Source organism: Neolamprologus brichardi, chromosome 13 (genome assembly GCF_056152115.1).
Source record: "Neolamprologus brichardi isolate AB-2024 chromosome 13, ASM5615211v1, whole genome shotgun sequence".
NCBI classification, from domain to species: domain Eukaryota; kingdom Metazoa; phylum Chordata; class Actinopteri; order Cichliformes; family Cichlidae; genus Neolamprologus; species Neolamprologus brichardi.
In genome coordinates, this window is record NC_142116.1 from 31,176,877 (window position 1) to 31,197,456 (window position 20,580).

Sequence of the window (20,580 nt, forward strand, 5' to 3'; positions counted from 1 at the left end):
TTTCTGCTCTGCCGTCTTTCGTGCTTGGCTCTCCTTCCTTTGCTAACGTGATGCTCATAGTGCAGAAGCCAATGCTGCATTCACTTACACTTGGATATCTGAGCTTCACTGTGGAAACATAATCGTACATTTGATATTTGATTGAATTTTATTGTTTTAGCTTCGGGATGGCACCTGGGGTGGCCAGTCTGGTTGGAGGGGTGGCGCTGGACACGCCACAGCTCCTAAGAATCACTGAAATATTGTCTTATTTTAACAGTGCTTATTTCAAACACTTACATTTCTGTTTGCTAACTGTACTGTATATGGAGTGACATTATCACACATTATGTACATCAGTTCCACTTAAGGTAGCAGAGAAACAGTTTTTGCTATAAATGACTTGTGGGCAGTGTAGCTGTTGGCATGATGACATTGTATATAATTTGTATTATTTCTTTATCTTGTCAAGATCCATGTCGTGATTGTAAATTGTTTAAGCTGTACATTACTTTGTTTTTTGTAGTCAATGTTTTGGTGCTTTTATTTTGAAAGTCAAGTTTGCTTACAAGTTGCGCTAGTTTCCTCTTTGGGTAGAAAGAAGAAAAGCACCTGTAAGCGCGCAGAAAGGATGGTTTTTATTGAAAGACATGTTAAGTGGACTTTAACTACACACGGTTAAACGGTTAAAGGAAACCTCAGAAGAACGGCGGCTAATTCCCCTTTTGCAGCCAACGAGGTATTTATTTATTTATCGTGTTTGTTGTACAGTGTTTTTACTGCTGTGTCTTACGCTGAGTTTTATTTTGTTAATGCTGTATAGTTTTCACGGTGGCTTTGGAGAGAAGTCTTCAAATAAACCAGTGACAGAAAACCACTTGCGTCTGCCTGTGCTTCGAGGGAATTATAAGCAGTGCATTAAAAACGGATTCTGTGCTATAGTCCAGAGTGTGGCCTTAGTGTTAATTTCCAGCATGGAACATCTGAAGCCAGCAGTTCTGAACATGTACTCCACATCTCTTCCATTACGTCCCAGCAGGAAGTGGTCCCATTCGCCCCTCATCGTGGTTAATGGTGGCTGAGTGGCTCTCAGGCTGCTCATATAATGACCTGTAATGCATAACCTCACCTACTGAGTCATTTTCCTCCCCTCTCAATCCTAATGTATGTTTGAGAGTCTCTTCCAAATTTGTCATTCAGTCCAATGTCTAATGGCCAAAAAAAATAAAGAAATAAATAAATGAGGACAGGCAGTTAAATGGATGACACCAAGGTTGATGGAAGGCTGGTAATTTCTTGCTACAGATACCCAAACTTTCCTTCTCTTTACAGATGATGCTAAAAGAGGAAATCACATGTAAAGGAGGAAAATTTGTATTTATTTATTTGTATTCCTATATTCTGAGGAGGTGCTGCTGCCATGACCCAAACTGTGATATGTCCTTTAATGAAGACTCCATTAATAGTCTTAAAAAAAAAAATAGTACCAGCTGACCAGACATTGTCTATTCAGTTCAGTTCAATTCAGTTTTATTTATAAAATTAAATCACAACAATGGCCGCCTCAATGCGGTTTAAGGTAAAAACCCTGCAATAATACAAAAAAAGCAGAAAAACCCAACAATCATATGAACCCCTGTGAGTATTACTACATGCTCTAATATGCTGGTCAGCATGCTGTAATAAATTATTATAGTCAACAGTATCGAACGCTGCACTGAGGTCAAGAAGGACAAGCACAGAGATGAGTCCACTGTCAGAGGCCATAAGAAGATCATTTGTAACCTTCACTAAAGCTGTTTCTGTGCTGTGATGAACTCTGAAACCTGACTGAAACTCTTCAAATAAACCATTCCTCTGCAGATGATCTGTTAGCTGTTTGACAACTACTCTTTCAAGGATGTTTGATATAAAGGAAGGTTGGAGATTGGCCTACAATTAGCTAAGACTGCTGGGTCTAGAGATGCTTTTTGAGTAAAGGTTTAACTGCAGCCAGCTTGAAGGCCTGTGGTACATAGCTGATTATTAGAGATAGGTTGATCATATTTAAGATCGAAGAATTAATTAATTCTAGAAATGAGAGCTGCTGCATCTAAAGTGAGATGGATGCAGTCTCTCCTAAAAAGACCAGGTTTCCTCCAGAAAGTTTCCCAATTATCTATGAAGCCCACATCGCTCTTTGGGCACCACTCAGACAGCCAGCAAGCTAAACATGTCCCTCCTGGTCCGATTGGGGAGGGGACCAGAGAAAACCACAGTCCAACATTGTTTTGGCAAAGTTACACACCGATTCAATATTAAGATACAGGACTAAGTTGCTTTTGATGCGTTCAGGAGTATGACTGTGTGTGAATGGGTGAATGAGACATGCTGTATAAAGCACTTTGGTGCTCAAGTGGAGAAGAAAGGCACTGTATAAGAACAAGGCTGAAATTACTTCTGCCATCTTTAATTGAGCAGACATACCTTTCTGCTCAAGAGATATGGAAGCTGTCACACAATGTGACATTTTGAAATGAAAAATATTCTAAAATACTCTTTTTACACATCACCAGGGAAACCTCAGCTCATCTCGTTTATCCACCACACAGAGTTTCTCCCTCTCTGTGCACAGACACTCTTGTTTGGCATGACTGATGATCAGTGATTGTTCGCTATACAGCAACATCCTCAGCACTGTCGGCAGTTACTCTCAGAGGTTGGTAAACAAAACTTTTTGGAAAGAAGTCAAAGGAAGTTCTTGAACAAAAGCGTTGCCTGCCTCATTCATTCCATCTGTATCCCTGAGGTGTTTGCTTTTACTGCTCGAAAAGGCCTAAAGAGACATTACTGAAAGTGCACCAAACAATAACTGAGTCAAATCTGTCAGTGCTGAAAGAGACATGCAGTTAGACTGAGCTCATACTGTGTCAACCTACACTTTAAGAATGGCTTCTTACTGTGGTGGAGATTTTGTTATTTAACCTCCTAGGACCTGCGTCCACATATGTGGACGTCACATTTTGGGTTATTTAGACCAAAATGCTCAAGTTTGCTCTGCAAGGACCTGATATCCACTTACGAGGACATTATGCTGCTACTGTTCTATCAGAATTTTAAACGAATATCCTCGTATGTGGCTCTTATTTTTCATAAAAACTAAAATAATGTAAAAAAAAATTAATTTGGTAATTCTTTGTTTTTACATTCATCGGGCCCCAATCAGCCCAACTATCAAAGAGAAATAAAAAATGCATGCCGTGGAAGAGTTCGGGTCTTAGGAGGTTAATTTAGAGCACTACTGTTGTATATACAAATTTGGAAAAGCTAATATTATATATACACAATCACTGGCCAACTGCTGTCCTTTTCCCCCATAATTATCTCGGGGATTTACAGAGAATAGTCTGAAAAAGACACACCCAGTGGTCCACAGCTGTCTGGGCTAAAATGCCTTTTTCATGTCCGACGTAAGAGTAGAAAGGTAACTCAGAAGAAGATAGTAACTCAGATAACTGCTTCCTGTGGGATAGTGTGTCATTTCACAAAGCCCAGAGTTTACCAATCCTGCCATGAACTGGAAACTGCTGGATCTCTAATCTCCAGCATGTTCCAGAGATTCATTCTAATCTTGCCTATCCTGAATATTTTCATCCCATTTGTATTCATTGACAAAAGTATCAATACACTCATCTTAGTTTTTGTCCTCATGCATTAATTATAATTTCAACCCAAACCCTTGTTGCCTGGGTTTTTATACTATCTCTCTATAGTGAGTGAGTGAACTCAGCATATACGCATCAGTGTGAATTTATGAGACGTAAATAAATCATTTTTATCTCATTTTCATCAGAATATTAATGAAAAGTATGATAAAAAATTATTGGTCAATGAAATTAATACTGATGTATTAATTTCGAGTGACCGTGGCTCAGGGAGTTGGGAAGCGTATCTGTAACCGGAAGGTCGCCGGTTCGATCCCTGGGCTCTCTGTCCTGGTCGTTGTGTCCTTGGGCAAGACACTTCACCTACCGCCTACTGGTGTTGGCCAGAGGGGCTGATGGCGCGATATGGCAGCCTCGCTTCTGTCAGTCTGCCCCAGGGCAGCTGTGGCTACAACTGTAGCTGCCTCCACCAGTGTGTGAATGTGAGAGTGAATGAATAGTGGCATTGTAAAGCGCTTTGGGTGCCTTGAAAAGCGCTTTATAAATCCAATCCATTATTATGATGTGTATATGCCTGTGAACATATGACCCATGCACTCAGCAACATGTGATGTTTTACTAACAGTGCTTCATGTGCACAAATACTAACAACGATAGCTTTTCAGCCACTTGAGGGTGTGTAAGCCTTCCTCAGATGCTGTCTCTGTCTCGCCCATTCCCACCTCTTTGTTCTACTGAACTAGAGAAGACATGATGGAAACAATGAGGAACAGCCGTGGCCTTTAGCCTTCCCCAAGCACTGCCTCCTGAACCTGCTTCTCCACCCCTCTCCTGCAGCCAAACCATCGTTCACATCCCACTACGATGGCCATCTCATTCACTAACCACGCTGTTCCAGCCATATAGAGGGGTACTATAAAATTCTAGGGTTAGAGTACGGTCAAATATAATAATAATAATAATAATAATAATAATAATAATAATAATAATAATAATACATATACTGGTTTGTTAGAATCTGGGTTTTTTTTGCATTTTGTGGAAAAAGACATGAACATTTGGCAGTCTCCTTTCCTGCGCTGTGCTCCTATAAATCCTTTTCCGACCACTCATGTGTGAATGGACCTACAATATTTAACACAAATATACAGCACTGTGCAGAATTCTCATTTCTCTATATTTTGATTTTTTTTTAAAGACATGTATGCTGTAAAAAACAGATTTCAAATCAGAACTTTTCAATGCTAACAAGCTTTTAAGTAACTATTTGGTGCTACACTGGGGGGTTTTCTAGCCAGGTATGGTTTTACTACCTACAGTGGGGCAAAAAAGTATTTAGTCAGCCACCGATTGTGCAAGTTCCCCCACTTAAAATGATGACAGAGGTCAGTAATTTGCACCAGAGGTACACTTCAACTGTGAGAGACAGAATGTGAAAAAAAAATCCATGAATTCACATGGTAGGATTTGTAAAGAATTTATTCGTAAATCAGGGTGGAAAATAAGTATTTGGTCACCTCAAACAAGGAAAATCCCTGGCTCTCACAGACCTGTAACGTCTTCTGTAAGAAGCTTTTCTGTCCCCCACTCGTTACCTGTATGAATGGCACCTGTTTGACCTCATCATCTGTATAAAAGACACCTGTCCACAGCCTCAACCAGTCAGACTCCAAACTCCGCCATGGCCAAGACCAAAGAGCTTTCGAAGGACACCAGGAAAAGAATTGTAGACCTGCACCAGACTGGGAAGAGTGAATCTACAATAGGCAAGCAGCTTGGTGTGAAAAAATCAACTGTGGGAGCAATCATCAGAAAATGGAAGACAAAAATGAAGTTTAAATAGAAGTTTAAAAAAAAAAAAAAAAAAAAAAAAAAAAAAAAAAAAAAAAAAAAGAAAAAAAAAAGAAAATGGAAGACATACAAGACCACTGATAATCTCCCTCGATCTGGGGCTCCACGCAAGATCTCATCCCGTGGGGTCAAAATGATCATGAGAACGGTGAGCAAAGATCCCAGAACCACACGGGGGGACCTGGTGAATGACCTGCAGAGAGCTGGGACCAAAGTAACAAAGGTCACCATCAGTAACACACTACAACGGCAGGGAATCAAATCCCGCAGTGCCAGACGTGTTCCGCTGCTGAAGCCAGTGCATGTCCAGGCCCGTCTGAAGTTTGCCAGAGAGCACATGGATGATACAGCAGAGGATTGGGAGAATGTCATGTGGTCAGATGAAACCAAAGTAGAACTTTTTGGTATAAACTCAACTCGTCGTGTTTGGAGGAAGAAGAATACTGAGTTGCATCCCAAGAACACCATACCTACTGTGAAGCATGGGGGTGGAAACATCATGCTATGGGGCTGTGTTTCTGCCAAGGGGACAGGACGACTGATCCGTGTTAAGGACAGAATGAATGGGGCCAAGTATCGTGAGATTTTGAGCCAAAACCTCCTTCCATCAGTGAGAACTTTGAAGATGAAACGAGGCTGGGTCTTCCAACATGACAATGATCCAAAACACACCGCCCGGGCAACAAAGGAGTGGCTCCGTAAGAAGCATTTGAAAGTCCTGGAGTGGCCTAGCCAGTCTCCAGACCTCAACCCCATAGAAAATCTGTGGCGGGAGTTGAAAGTCTGTGTTGCTTGGCGACAGCCCCAAAACATCACTGCTCTTGAGAAGATCTACATGGAGGAATGGGCCAAAATACCAGCTACTGTGTGTGCAAACCTGGTAAAGACCTATAGTAAACGTTTGACCTCTGTTATTGCCAACAAAGGTTATGTTACAAAGTATTGAGTTGTATTTTTGTTATTGACCAAATACTTATTTTCCACCCAGATTTACGAATAAATTCTTTACAAATCCTACCATGTGAATTCATGGATTTTTTTTTCACATTCTGTCTCTCACAGTTGAAGTGTACCTCTGGTGCAAATTACTGACCTCTGTCATCATTTTAAGTGGGGGAACTTGCACAATCGGTGGCTGACTAAATACTTTTTTGCCCCACTGTACCATTGTCATGCTGTATGAAACATGCTACAAACATAAAATAATGTTAGCAACATAAAGTACAAATAATGGTCCCACATAGGACAATAAAAGGATGTGCCCACCACCCCTGCATACCTTGAAGTTAAAGATGCTTTTGACAACTCTGGTGTCTCGTTTCAGGAGTCACCACCAATCAGCCTATTCTGTCAGTAAGATATGAACAGAGATTCATCAGGTTTAAATAATGGATGAACTATTCTCATTGATTCTTGTCAGTTGATTCTAGAATCATTGACAGACGCCATGTAATTGTCATGGTGAAGCCTGGTGGTTTATTATGATGAGCGGATGAAACAGGACATGCAACGGAGGGCTGACTGAACTGAGATAGCTGAACTGGCTGGATTGGAAACAGACAGCGTACACAACATCAACATCAATGACACGACAAAGAACTGGTGAAACCGAGGAATTAAATACTCAGGTTGAATGATGACAATGATTGGAAACAGGCGAGTACAGGGCTGAACATAATCTGACTAATGACACAAGAGACAAGCTGACACGGGAAAAAACAGGAAGTGAGAACATTAACGTGGCGAACTAAAGTGAACATGAACAAACTGAAATCACTGGGTCAACGACCCACGAACCCTGACGGTAATGACATTTTTTAACCCCCCCCCCCTTCAAGGGCCGGCACCCGATGGCCGGAAGAAAAGAAAAACAGAACAGGGTGGGCGGAGGTGTGTGTGGGCGGAGGGGGGGTCCAGGACGGAGGGACTAGAGAGCTCACAGCTGGCTCTGGATGCTGTGGCTGCAGGTCAGGAAACTGAATGGATGGTGAATGAGTGACTGGGCCAGAGACTGGACTACAGGCTGAACTGACTGGACCACAGGCGGTGGGAGGATGGGTGACTGAGCTACAGGCGACCGGACAGGAGGCGACTGAGCTGCGGGCAACTGGAATGACAGGACAGCAGGCGACTGGACTGACTGAGGGGACTGGACTGACTGGGCTGACTGGGCTGGAGGAGACTGGAGGACAGGAGGAGACTGGAGGACAGGAGGAGACTGGACTGACTGAGCTGGAAGCTAAACAGCAGGTGAGTGATCTGACTGGACTGGGGAGGCTAAAGGATGAACAGAGGTTGGTGAGGCTAATGGCTGAGCTAACGACTGAATTACTGAAGGGGAAAAAGCTGCAGCCTGGGCTGGTAAAGCTGGTGCCTGAGCAGGGGACAGGTTGGCTAGCCTAACCAGGAAAGTGCTAGAGCATGGAAAGCTGGATCAGGAGGAGGATGAAGAGGTAGACTAGCAGGGGGAGAGGCTAGCTCTTCCGAGCCTCTAGAAAGGTCAGGCTGGGTTCTGGCTGCCCTCAGCCTGGGTGCTGGTATGGACAGGTATGGAAGGGGGCTGGATGCCAGTCACACCCACCCGAGGAACACGAGCGGGTGCAGGAGTGGACTGGGTCGCAGCTGCCCTCCTCCTGGGAGCTGGCACAGGTTTGGGTGTAGGCTGACTGATAGGGGTGGAAATAAAGACTGGGTGTGTGATACTGCCTCTGTTCAGTCAAAGACTGTAAATAGTGGTGGCAGAAGGACCAGTCTTTGGGGGAACAGAAAAAAATCTTCCCAGTCCACATCATCGTCCAGGAGGGGAACTCCCCATGAATCAGAGATGAGTCTATTACGTGTTTTAAGTGAAGAATCAGACGAAGAGTGCAGTCACTGGAACTCACCACCGGGAGTTGCTCGAAACGGTCCATATTATGGCGGTGTGTGCGCCGCTTTCTCCGGGAAGAGGAAGCGGGCGGGGTAAACAACTGAGCCTCTGGCGCGGGAGCCTCCGTTGAGCCGAGGTGGGAGGCAGAGCCGCTGTGGCATGGCGAGGTTGGAGGTCCAGTGAATGAGGCGGCGGGTGTGTGAGCGAGGAGCGGAGCGGCGAGAGAAGGAGCAGCTGAAACGCGACGAGAAACGCCCACTCTCCGCGGCAAATGCTCCGGTGCAGGTGAGGCAGCAGGTGGGGGAACGCGGCGTCTCCGAGGCCCGCCCAGAGCCAGGCGAGTCCCCTCGAAGACGTGCTCTCTCTCCGCGAAGAGCCGCTGTTTTCCCCTGAGCTCCTCTGCCCAACGGGAAAGCGCTGCCTCCTGCCGCTCATAGAGGTCCGAGTCCGCTGGGTTCCAGTCGTGTCTTTGTGGCACGATTCATGTCATTCTGTCAGGTTTTGTGTGGAGGCGAGGAAGAAGGAACCCAAACACAGGACTCGCAGGTAGGTGAAACCTGGTGCTTTATTATGATGAGCAGATGAAACAGGACATGCAACGGAGGGCTGACTGAACTGAGATGACTGAACTGGCTGGATTGGAAACAGACAGCGTACACAACATCAACATCAATGACACGACAAAGAACTGGTGAAACCGAGGAATTAAATACACAGGTTGAATGATGACAATGATTGGAAACAGGTGAGTACAGAGCTGAACATAATCTGACTAATGACACAAGAGACAAGCTGACACGGGAAAAAACAGGAAGTGAGAACATTAACGTGGTGAACTAAACTGAACATGAACAAACTGAAATCACTGGGTCAACGACCCACGAACCCTGACGGTAATGACATTTTATGGCTCAAATGTGCAAAGCTGATGTCGTCGACCCACCAGGCGGGTGAACACCAATGTTTGTGAATGCACGTAACTAAAGAAGTCCGTAGGACTTTCAAATTGATACCATAGATGTAGCTACTAAAAGTCTCGGGTGACTTTGAATCCCAGTCTCTGAAGACTTTCACTTTTTTCTCTTTGTTTAGGGGATGTTTTGCTGCTGTATGGGTCTGGCTGAAAAGCAAGGGCGGAGCAGAAAAGATTAATTTGTACACAGATCCAGCAAAAAGGAAGTGGGAGTGGATTGGAAAGAGTTGAGGGGGAGAAAAGAGGGGAATTACAAAACCAATAAAGTAGCTGTGTGGAGTGGTGTGGGGCAGATGAATCACATCTCTGCAGCTTTGAATGGCCCATAGCTCTTCTGTCTGTGCTATCATTGTCAGTGCTCTCCTGCTTTTAATTGCCATACACTCATACATATTCACAACAGGTGTCAGGCTCTTTGCTGGTGATAGATTGAAGTATACAGACACTCTCCATAGAAATGATAGTGTTGTTTGGATGGATGCTGCCTTTCTTCTCCTCATTGCCATCTATCCAGAAACAAATTGCATGTTTTATGTTTTATTTGTTTATTTTGAGTGATTTTACCCAATAAATGGCAAAATGAAAAAAATTGTACTCTTTCTGAACTATATTTGAACTATTTCTGTTCAGACTCTTTCTGATTGTCTACATCTTTGTTGCCATATGTTTGGCCCTGAGACTATACAGTGTGAGAGATCGGCTGGTCTCTAGGCTGAATGACTGAGCCACCACATGCCAGGATACATAACAGGTTTCATGTGCCTTAGCATTGGATGATGATGATGAGGATTTACCAAAAAAACAAAAGATATTCCCTTAGTTGATGTGCCAGTGGTCCAGGGACCGAAGAACTGATTTGTCACCTTATTTTTTTCTATTATTAGAAAAAGAGAGCTCTATTATTATTTCTAATATATCTCTAATTCCCCTTTCTTTCTGATTCTTGTCCTGCTCTATCATCCATCCATCATCCATCCACCCAACCTTCCTTCCTTCCTTCCTTCTGCATCAAAACCTTCCATAACCTTCACGAGCACTGACGAAATCTTCAATATCCAACGAAAACATTGCACAACTCTGTCTCTCTTTCATTCATGTGCATGTGCACAGGGACAGGTTTGGGTTTTTTTGCTTGCCATGGAGTCTCACGTCAGATAAACACATGTACAGAATACATGTGGCCTTTCTTTTATTTGCCCCACAAATATTTGTGAAATACACGGTATGATTGTGACCTGTGTTGACAGCACGCTCAGGGTGATCTTGTTTTTAGTGGTCTCTGTCACTTAGTCTGGCTCCAGTATTTTCAAGGGTAAAACAAAGACATGTAAGAACACTGGCTCAACTCCAAATAACATCAAGTGTGTCCAGTAGACTGCTTATGGGCAAATTCATGCTGTTAGCAGGGTACTACGCTATGCTCCAAAGTTCTGGTTATTTTAGGTATTTTTTGATAGAACTCTTCATCATTACATTAAAGTAAATGGAAAATCACTTTCGAGCTATCTGCTAAAACTCAACTAAAGGCCATTTACACTAATTTGGTAACACAGATGCTTTCTGGTTCTTTATCAAGTTCTCAGAATAAAAACTGACAATTTGAGGTGCCTGCAGCTAAGACTTGGACACTCAACACTCAATTGTATGTTTTCTCATGAACAACATTAGTTTGATGGTTTAAATAACAGATTACAGGTGATGGATAGATGGATAGTTTCTTCAGGTTGTGTGTGTATGCAACAACCTGCAGTCATGTCATCACACCAGTAAAATGTAGGAATCCTTTGTAATTATGTGTTTGATGTCTACAGGTGCCAAATGTGTGACTGATATCAAAGCTGCGTTCATTCTCATCCCCTGAGCTCCCTTGAAATGTGTTCATTAGTTTCAGTTTGTTAACTATATATTGCTTTGAATGTCATTTCACGCTAGCAAATTACTGATTTGCTTTGCACACACACAAAAAAGCTTGATGCTAAATATCAAATCCCCCATTTGTTTAATCAGGAAGAATACTGGGCGCTGTGATGGATTTTATTTGACTGTATTTGCGTCTGCTCAGCACCAACATGTGCAAGCGTTTAATTAAAGGAGGGAAAGCATGAATGTGAATGTAACTGAACAGCAAATTGAGTTATTGAATCTGTTCAGTCCTGTTGCCTCCTGGGTGTACGCTGGATTTTGTTATTTTATTTCTCCTGAGAATACAGCATTAAGAACGTGTTTGAACGTGAGTTTTGATTCCACGCAGACTGTGAGGAAACCCTGGTGACACCTTTGGGCTGTTGGTGTGCGTTAAGGCCACCTGTGCACATCTGTATGTGTGTCTTGGTGTTGACATTAATCTGACATCGATTCAATTGGAAAAATCATTGCCAAATTCACCGCGGTGTCTTTATTGACAGTACTGGTCCCTTTTATATAAGGGCTGTAGTGTCAGGCTGGGGCAGCAGTTGTGTGGTGAAGTGAAGGAGGAGCCAAGTTGCAGACAGCGGCGGTGATGCGAGTGAGTTTATTTACAGAGGCGAGGGCAGAACTAAACATAAACCTAAACTGGGGAAAACTAATAACAAACAAAACACGAAACCATAACTGCAGGGGAAAACATAAGGAGGTTACGCAGGGAATGAAGAGCAGAATGAAGAGCAGAGAGACGCAGAGATTACCAAATAACAAAGACGAACCGACAAGGAACACAGGCACACGCTATAAATACACACAAGGTAATGCAGGAATGACACACCAGAGGGGAACACAGCTGAACCTAATTAGACACGACCAGACACAGACCTTCAAAGTAAAACAGGAAATTCAAAAGCTGTTCTACAATACTGACTCAGGGACGCGAACAGAGCACAGAAAGGAGAACACTAAAACATTAAACACAAGAACCAAACCCTCAGAACTAATTCAAAATAAGAATGAACACAAAATCAGAAGAAGCTAGAAAATAATAACAATGAACTCAAAACGCTGGGTCACCGGCCCAGGACCATGACATGTACTTCCTGTCCCACATTAGATAAGCTCGGGGCTGACTTAGTGTCACTTAGTGGTGTGTTTTTATTATTTCTACTATGTTCTATATTTAAAAAGATTTGTCAGTCTTTGTGTGTCTATTTGTACATATTTGATTTATAATTTTAATGTTTTTGCCCAAAATGGAGTGATTGAGCCAGTGGAAACACTGAAGTACAGAAGATAGAGGGTTGTTAGTTTAAATGAACTAACTTCAAAGAATATACTAGTGATATATATAATAATAATAATATTAGTATATATATTTAGTATTTAATAGAGATTTTCTTTGTTACACATGTTGCTCTAGCCTCTCAGCTCAGTTCAATTCAATTTGATTCATTTTAGTTCAGTTTAATTTATATCACACCACACATCACCTCAAGGAGATCCTACAATATTAGAAAGGCACTCCAACAAACAGACAACCGTCTATGAGCAAGCACTTGGCAACAGTGGGAAGGAAAAACGGGAACAGGAAGCAGAATCAGGAGTGGATGGGGGTGAAGGGAGGAAGTCAGGACAAAGACTCGCTGAGGAAGCCAGAGATTAATAATAACTGATGGTTAAGTGCAGTGTGGTGTATTAAATTGGACGCTCAAATTAAGGGTACTGTAAAGCCAAGTTTTTATCATTTAAGGTGCTCGGCAAAGGTAAGACCTATTTTATCCAGGCTGCGTTTTGAAACAGTAATCTACGCTTTTATTTCATCTTGTTTGCATTACTATAATGCTCTGTATTTTGGAGTTAGTCAGTGTCTTCTCTCTCATTTGCAGCTGGTTCAAAATGCCTGTGCACAACTTTGAACCTAATGACCTGACAAAATATTTTTTAAAAATTATTATTCAAAAAATGATTTAATATGAAGGCAATAGCAGAGTGTTACAGGCATCACCTTAAAGCATGTAGCCTGATGGGCAGTGTAGTCCGTGCTGCAGGGAGAATGGACTGCCATACACGTTATGTGTCTGTGAGCGAGGGAGGGAGAAAAAGGAAAAGTACGAGCTGTCATCGAGCAGAAACGGGAGCTGGAAGCATGTAAATATAATAATAACCACTGCAGCCAAGAAGAGAGCCTGACGAGCCCAGCTGTAAGTAAGCTATTAAGACTCGACTGTACACCGTGTTCGTGTTTTCCTCTGAAACAATAAGTTCTGTTGGAGCAGCCTTTCAACGCCTCTCTCTGTCTCTGCTAGCAAAGTTGACCCAGACAACAAAGTAAAGCTAGTTTTCAGCTACGAGCCGACACAGAACCCACCGTATTAGCCAGAGGTCCCTTTACTACGGTTCGGAGCCACAGACCTGTTTTATATACGAATAGTTTTCTATACGAGATCGCTGCAAAAAGTGCAGCCTTACCTAATGTCCACCTACTGTTACTCATTTATATTAAGATTTAAACATCTAGCTGGTGTTGGTGTGGAGAGTAACCTTCAGTAACAGTAATAAATCACAGCAATAGGACATTCATGTAGTTGTAAACAGCATGATAATATATTAAGTAATCCAAAGTATTCAGAATACGTTACTCTCATTGAGTAACTTAATGGAATACGTTACAAAATACATTTTGGAGCATGTAATCTGTAATCTGTAGTGGAATACATTTTAAAAGTAACCTTCCCAACACTGGTTATATACATGGATGGTAAAGTCAGCATAACCCTTTCTTGGCTAAATAAGAGAGCATCGCAATGATTTCCATCTAATTGTCTTGGTTTGACTATCATTATGAGTTGAGAGAATTTCACAAGGACTAGATATTCGTTATCACAGGTCCTTCCTCCCAGCAGCCGTTAGACTTTGTAACCATCACTGCTCACAACAAACACAATAAATCGTTGACATCCCTGCTGGCTTTGCACAGTTTTTCCTTTTTCTTTAAAAGTATGTTGTTGTTGTTTTAAGCACAAATATACAGCACATTTATTACATTTAAAAATTATCTGATTATGCTATTTTTAATAACTGTACAGTCTCTTACTTCTTGTTTTTAATTTAATATTCTTCACTTTTTTTGCATGCTCCATCTGCCTGTCACTTTACTGCTGGAACACCTGAATTTCCCCAGTGAGGGACAATAAAGGATATTTCTATTCTATTTTAGTCCTTGTATTACCACTTACTCCATTAGCTAGCTACTTATCCTTTTGTCAACGTGTAATTTTGGTCTGAAGATGTAATAAGTGTGCCTGACAGATATATTGTTCACTTATCTCCAATCAGAAAATTGAATCTAAATAAGATTCTCTTTTCACGACCTTTTTTCCTATTTGTGCCGAGTATGATGTAGGGGACTGCACAGTGAAAGGCTTGTCATAGATGTTCTTTAATTAAATGAAAGTCTCTTTTCTTACCCAGATTATGCATTAGCAGGTTGCTTCATCACTGACAGCAGGGCTCCCCTCCTGCTTTGCTAAGATTTTTATGAAAGAGTGTAGGTGGGTGTACATGCATGTCTTTATTTACAATGCATTGATTTATTATATATATATATATATATATATATATATATATAATAGATTCCTTGCTATTACTGCCCCTAGTATGAATCCCAATGGTCCACTTCTAGTATGAATTTCAGAAGTGGACCATTGGGATTGGTAAGGAAATACACATCTTATAGAAAAATGCAGCCAGTTCATTTCAATAATGGTCATCAGTGTACCAGGAGCAATTAAGTGGGTGAAAACAAACCAATGAAACTTGCTAACCAAAGTAATAAGGGTTAATAATGCATATTATTATTTGTGTCTTTCTGAGCTGAAACAGAAAGGAAATTCAGATCAGTGAGCAGCAGCTGAGGGATCACTGACCTCCCAACAATACAACAGATGCTCTTATATCAGGATTAGTGTGTGGATCAATGTGTAAATTGGAGTGATTCTTGGATCAATCCAACAACACAGGAGGGACGCATTATTTATTCAAAGGAGGGCTGATTTATTATAAATTATTCCACTAAAAATGTAAAAAAAAAAGAATATAAACTGAATTCTAAGTGTTACCGTTGACATGTTGCAGAACATATACTTACTGTCAGATCCTGAACCACACATGCATTAATGAAGTTGTTACTGTGCCACCTTAAACATACACATCAGGCTGCTCCAGTTTATTTAAGTCATTACATAATGTGGGATTCAGAAATTGATTGAACACATTATACATGTCTCTGAGTTAATATCAGTATATTAAAATACATTTTCACTGGTATGTAACAATATTAGCATAAAAAGAAAGTGGCTTTGTGTGTGTGTGCTCAAAAAAGACTTTTTCATTGTTGAAACCCACGAGTCACCATGAAACCTATTCTGGCTGTTTGTAATAAACAATAAAAAGACGTAACTTTCACTGCCTACAATTCTCCACTTTAACTTCAGTTAAGTTCAGCTCTGTTTCATCAAAATAGCAGTATTAATGAGGACCAGAAATATATGGAGCTCAGCTCTGAACGTGAGAATAGCTAAGCCGAGGTTTGGCCCTGTGTTTGTTACTACCACAACTACACAATAGGGGTGCAACGATACACAAAATTCACGGTTCGATATTTTTTCGATACAAAAAAAATGTTCATGCCTTTTTATTAATTTGTCATTTATTAAATTTTCACGGCAAATTCTGCACCACCTCTCTGTGCGTTCATCATTTGTTTGAAGCCAGCTCACCTCCTGCAACCACTTTTCCGAGAATACGTGCTTCTTTTGTGGTTCGGACTCCTTCTGACATTTCTTTGGAGGTGGAGGAACATCACAGTAATTGTTTAAAGGAGCTTCTTCGACATCTTTAAAAGTTCTAAACAAATGTCTGTCCTCTTCCTTAAAATCTTATGTACGCAAACACGCGTTGCAACTTCTTATCTTGTGCGGGTTTTTATTTTGACAGTGAATGCGCACCTGCGGACCACTTATGTGCAGCCCTGGTTATTTAGCTCGTCATATTGCTGCCACAGAAATTCTTTTGTCCATGAAACCATAAAGCTGCACTTTCTTTTTGCCTTATAGTCTGATTTGTCATAACCTTTCCGTTTTGTCACTTCTTCACCCTGACCTGTCTTATTTGGCTCAGCAGAACTAAAATATATATCCTGCTGCTTTTACACACGCACTCACATAACGCTCAGCGACTCTCTGCGATCAACCTCTCACATGTTTAAGCTGCGGGAGATTTCACTTGTCATGTTTGCATAGTAAGCTAACGATTGATAAGACGATGTCAGAGGAATTGGTGCGCAAATTATCATCACTCACCAATCAGTACTGTCGCTCTCTATACACAGTTCGTGGATTGCAAAGTGAAAGCAAAAAACAAGCGCAAATTCAAACGCGATTTCAGTATGTCACATATTGACAGTGGCCGATGCCAATGACATAATTAACCAGCTACATTTCCGAAAGAATGCAAAAGCATTGACATATATTTTTCCTTCCTACGATAGGCCGACGGGCAGGGCAGAGATAGATTTTGGTAGCCCGACTGGAAAAAAGCCCCAGGACGTCGGGCTAGCGATTTTGCGAGCCCTGTATCTGATTGAGGAATCACTCATCTTTGGAAAAGAGAGTTTATTATGGAGAAATGTCTCTTTCCAAAATAAAAGCTATACTATACGCTTCTTCTGGGCTATATTCTCAGCAGCATATTAAACATATCAGGTCCCCATAAGGAGAATCATGTGCTAACAGGCTGTCTAAATGACTCGGGTAAAGTTTGTAGCATGCGTGCTTGTTTTTGTCTGCTTCCACTTGTCTTTGCACTAGGATGATGTCGGAGTAAATGTGCAGTCATATTGGTTGTGTTCCCACTAGTGCTGTCAGCGTTAATCTGAAATGACGTTAAGGTCACAACACGGCAAATCTCCGTTAACGAGCTACCGCGGATCGCCTCATGAGTGGGGCTGGAAGACGTCAACACATTAACGAGCTAACTGCGCTAACACACTAGTTCCCACCAATTGAGCATTGCTGGCACATCCAACATACTGTTTTACTTTTGTCCATGACACGCTTACCTTCAGGGTCATACGTCACATGAAAACCAAAATAGTTCCAAACGCCAGATCTGAATGAGGGTGGGGGAGGTTCAATTTGCCATGTTGCAACCAGCTTAACTTCTGTCTAGCTAGCTTGCCCTCAGTGAATCTGTGTTCGACTACTCCGCCTAGGCTGCACTGTCGAGCGCAGATCCACTGAGCGCTCAACACAGACAGCACCATCAGAAGGAAAGTTGATAAAATAAATTAAAAATGTTGTATCGTTCGATACATATGCGTACCGAACCGAAAGCACTGTATCGAACGGTTCGATATCGATACGAGTATCGTTGCACCCCTACTACACAACTACCACATTTGGAGCAAACAAAGTTAAACTCAGCGGTAAATCTTGTGCCACAGTACATCCCACTTATCATTAATCAATAAATACTCAAATACCTACAAATCAACACACAAAATAGAACCAAACAAAATGTGAAAAAATGACAGCTGGAAAATTGCCTTTCAGTTACAAACCAGACTCTGGTAGAACCCACAGGAAGAGGCTTCTGCCTGGGACAGACCATAAATACAGTGAACAGAAGCTTTGTTTAGTGTGATGTTACTGACAACCTGCTGCACCTGCATTTCTTCCAGGCCTGGCAGTCAGTGACACATGGCGACTCTACGCTTCGGACAGCATCTCATCAAGCTCTCGGCTGTGTTCCTGCAGACTGAGCTGTCCTTCGCACTGGTCAACAGGAAGCCTGTGGTGCCCGGACGTATCTTTTCATTACTTACAGGTTAGAGGTGTTTAGCTTTGTGTGCTGCAGTGCGGGTTTGTTTCCTAACACCTTTCAGAGCCTTCTTTCCCCGGGGCTGTCCACACACTTTGTTGTGTTAGCTTTATTAGAGCGATGGACAAAGACACTGTTTGCACCACAACATTAATGAAAATGATTTTAATCCAGACAACTGGCACTCCTCATGTGAAGTTTTAAAATGTTACTTAATTACAGTAACAAAGTATTTTTCAAAGTATTTGTACTTGTACAGGGGTGGCTGTAGCTCAGGAGGTAGAGCAGGTCACCTACTGATCGGAAGGTTGGAGGTTCGATCCCAGGCTCCTCCAGTCTGCATGCCAAGTATCCTTGGGCAAGATACTAACCCCAAGTTGCTCTCCGATGCGTCCATCGGAGTATGAATGTGTGTGAGTGTAGTTAGAAAGCACTCAGTATAGAGGTAGTGCTTGTGAGAATGGGTGTGACTGGGTGAATGTGGCGTGTTGTATAGAGCGCTTTGAGTACTCCGGGAGAGTAGAAAAGCGCTATATAAGAATCAGTCCATTTGTCCCATTTGGTTCTTTAGCCGTCAGAATTGTTGTCTGAAGACCAACAAGGATACCCAATGGATTTATTTTGCCAAATGGATCATCATGGCATTGCCGTATTGGTCCATTTGATCGACCTTTGTTTTTATTATTTATTTTATTTTATTTTCAGTTGTTACAGACGGGACAGACATGAGTGAGGGATAGGAAAGGGAGAAAGAAAGAGGAAGGAAAAGAAAAACAGAAGGGGAGAGGGACAGTGAGAAAGGGGGAAAAATATCTCCGGGATCACCTGTTGAGAGAAAAAGAAAAGAAAACAAGCAAAAAAAACCCAAAACAAAGCAACATACTATACACAACACCATCGCATTAATCTAGCTAAGTGTAAACAGCAGTAAATACTAAATATTGAATGTTGTTGTGCAGCACGCAGGACAGACAGCGCACAATGTGCTTTGAAGTAGCAGCCAAGAAAGGTGTGATTTAAGTCTACAAACAGTGAACACCTGTGTGCACACCTGTGTGGATCGGCGCGCTTGTATTCAAATGGTTTCCCCATGTAATGGTCTGCAAGAGGATGTAGAGAGCCATAGCCCCGCCCCCCAGGGCATGAAGCAGGCATGGAGGAGATCCAGGCCCCAGACATCCAGAGGCCCCAGAGTGCAAGAGCCCAAGGAGGACCACCGGAGGGGCATCCGTGCCACCTTCATGGGAAGGGCTGAGGATACCCAGACGAGGGGTCACCCAGTAGCCACCGGGCAGAAACTAGAGGGGGCTGCACCGGCGTGCCCGCCGGCTCTGCCGGCAGCCAGCTGTGCCAGAGTGAACCGAGCCGCAGGCACAGAGGCCGGAGGCCCGAGGGCCCTCCGCGCCCCGGAAGAGGCCTGACCGAGAAACAGGCGCCAGGCTGAAAAAAAAAAAAAATATATATATGACACCAGTATGCATGTCTGAAACATCCACACTCTTTAAGCATGTGCCTGTCTGTAGAGTCGTAACATTCCTGCAAGCAGAGCACAGATTGTCACGGTCCTGGGACTGCGAACCAGTGTTTTGAGTTTTGTACTATCATCGATCTTTAATTTCATCATAAGTTCACAGCTGGTCTCTTGATTTTGGTTTGCAGTACAGAGGTCCCTCGCTATAACGTGGTTCACCTTTCGCAGCCTCGCTGTTTTGTGGATTTATTTTTTTTGTGCAATTTTGCATGCTTTTGTTGTTTGTTTGTTTGTTTTTTACAGCGCATTGTGTTCTGCGTCCTGATTGGCTGTGGAGCATTGTCAATCAATCTCCTCCATGCCGTGTCTCTTGTACAGTACAGGATGCGTTGAGCTTGTCAAATTTACATAAATCTTTGATTGCTAGCAGTGTGATTCTGAGGTGCTGGACTGTATGTTTGTAAGTTTTCTCCCCAACAAACAACAATGTTGACGAATCGTTTTGCACTGTCTAAGACAACCGTGGGGACCTTTGGTTTCATTCTATAATACTGGACTACAAAAAGTTTACGGTTTGAACTTTGAGAGTTTAAACAAGAGAGAAAAATTTGAAAATGTTCCTGCCTGTCTGAGAAAAGTGTGTAAAGTGTGTAGTGACGGGTTTTACAGCCTTTAAACATCTATAATAATTGTAAAAAAATGAAGTTGGCTACTTCGTGGATTTCACCTATCGCTGGTTATTTTTAGAACGTAACTCCTGCGATACACGAGGGACCGCTGTATTTCTAGCTCCCTAGTTCTTTGGTGATGTTAGCTCTGTCTCCCCTTGTCAAGTCTGCGTCTCTGTGTTATGTTTCCTGTTTTACTTTGTCCTATGTTCATGTTTGCAGTTTTGCTTCCCCTTGGTCTCGTCATGTTTGATTACTCCCAGCTGTGCTCTCCTCCTGTGTCTCATCCCCTGCTGTCCCTCTGTGTCGTCTTTTTCTTCTTCTGTGTGTTGCTCGTT

At 42.3% G+C, this 20,580-nt stretch overlaps 1 protein-coding gene across 3 annotated transcripts in view; it reads left to right on the forward strand.

Moving 5' to 3' along the window:
- The window catches only part of fhit (fragile histidine triad diadenosine triphosphatase), a 124,941-nt gene that overhangs the window by 27,352 nt on the left and 77,009 nt on the right, over positions 1-20,580 (forward strand). For all 3 annotated transcript variants that reach the window (XM_087850452.1, XM_087850450.1, XM_087850451.1), the window contains one exon: positions 17,964-18,088. In XM_087850452.1, the coding sequence (XP_087706578.1) occupies positions 17,983-18,088 (106 nt within the window). In that variant the 5' untranslated portion in view covers positions 17,964-17,982. The remainder of the gene's footprint in view (positions 1-17,963; positions 18,089-20,580) is intronic.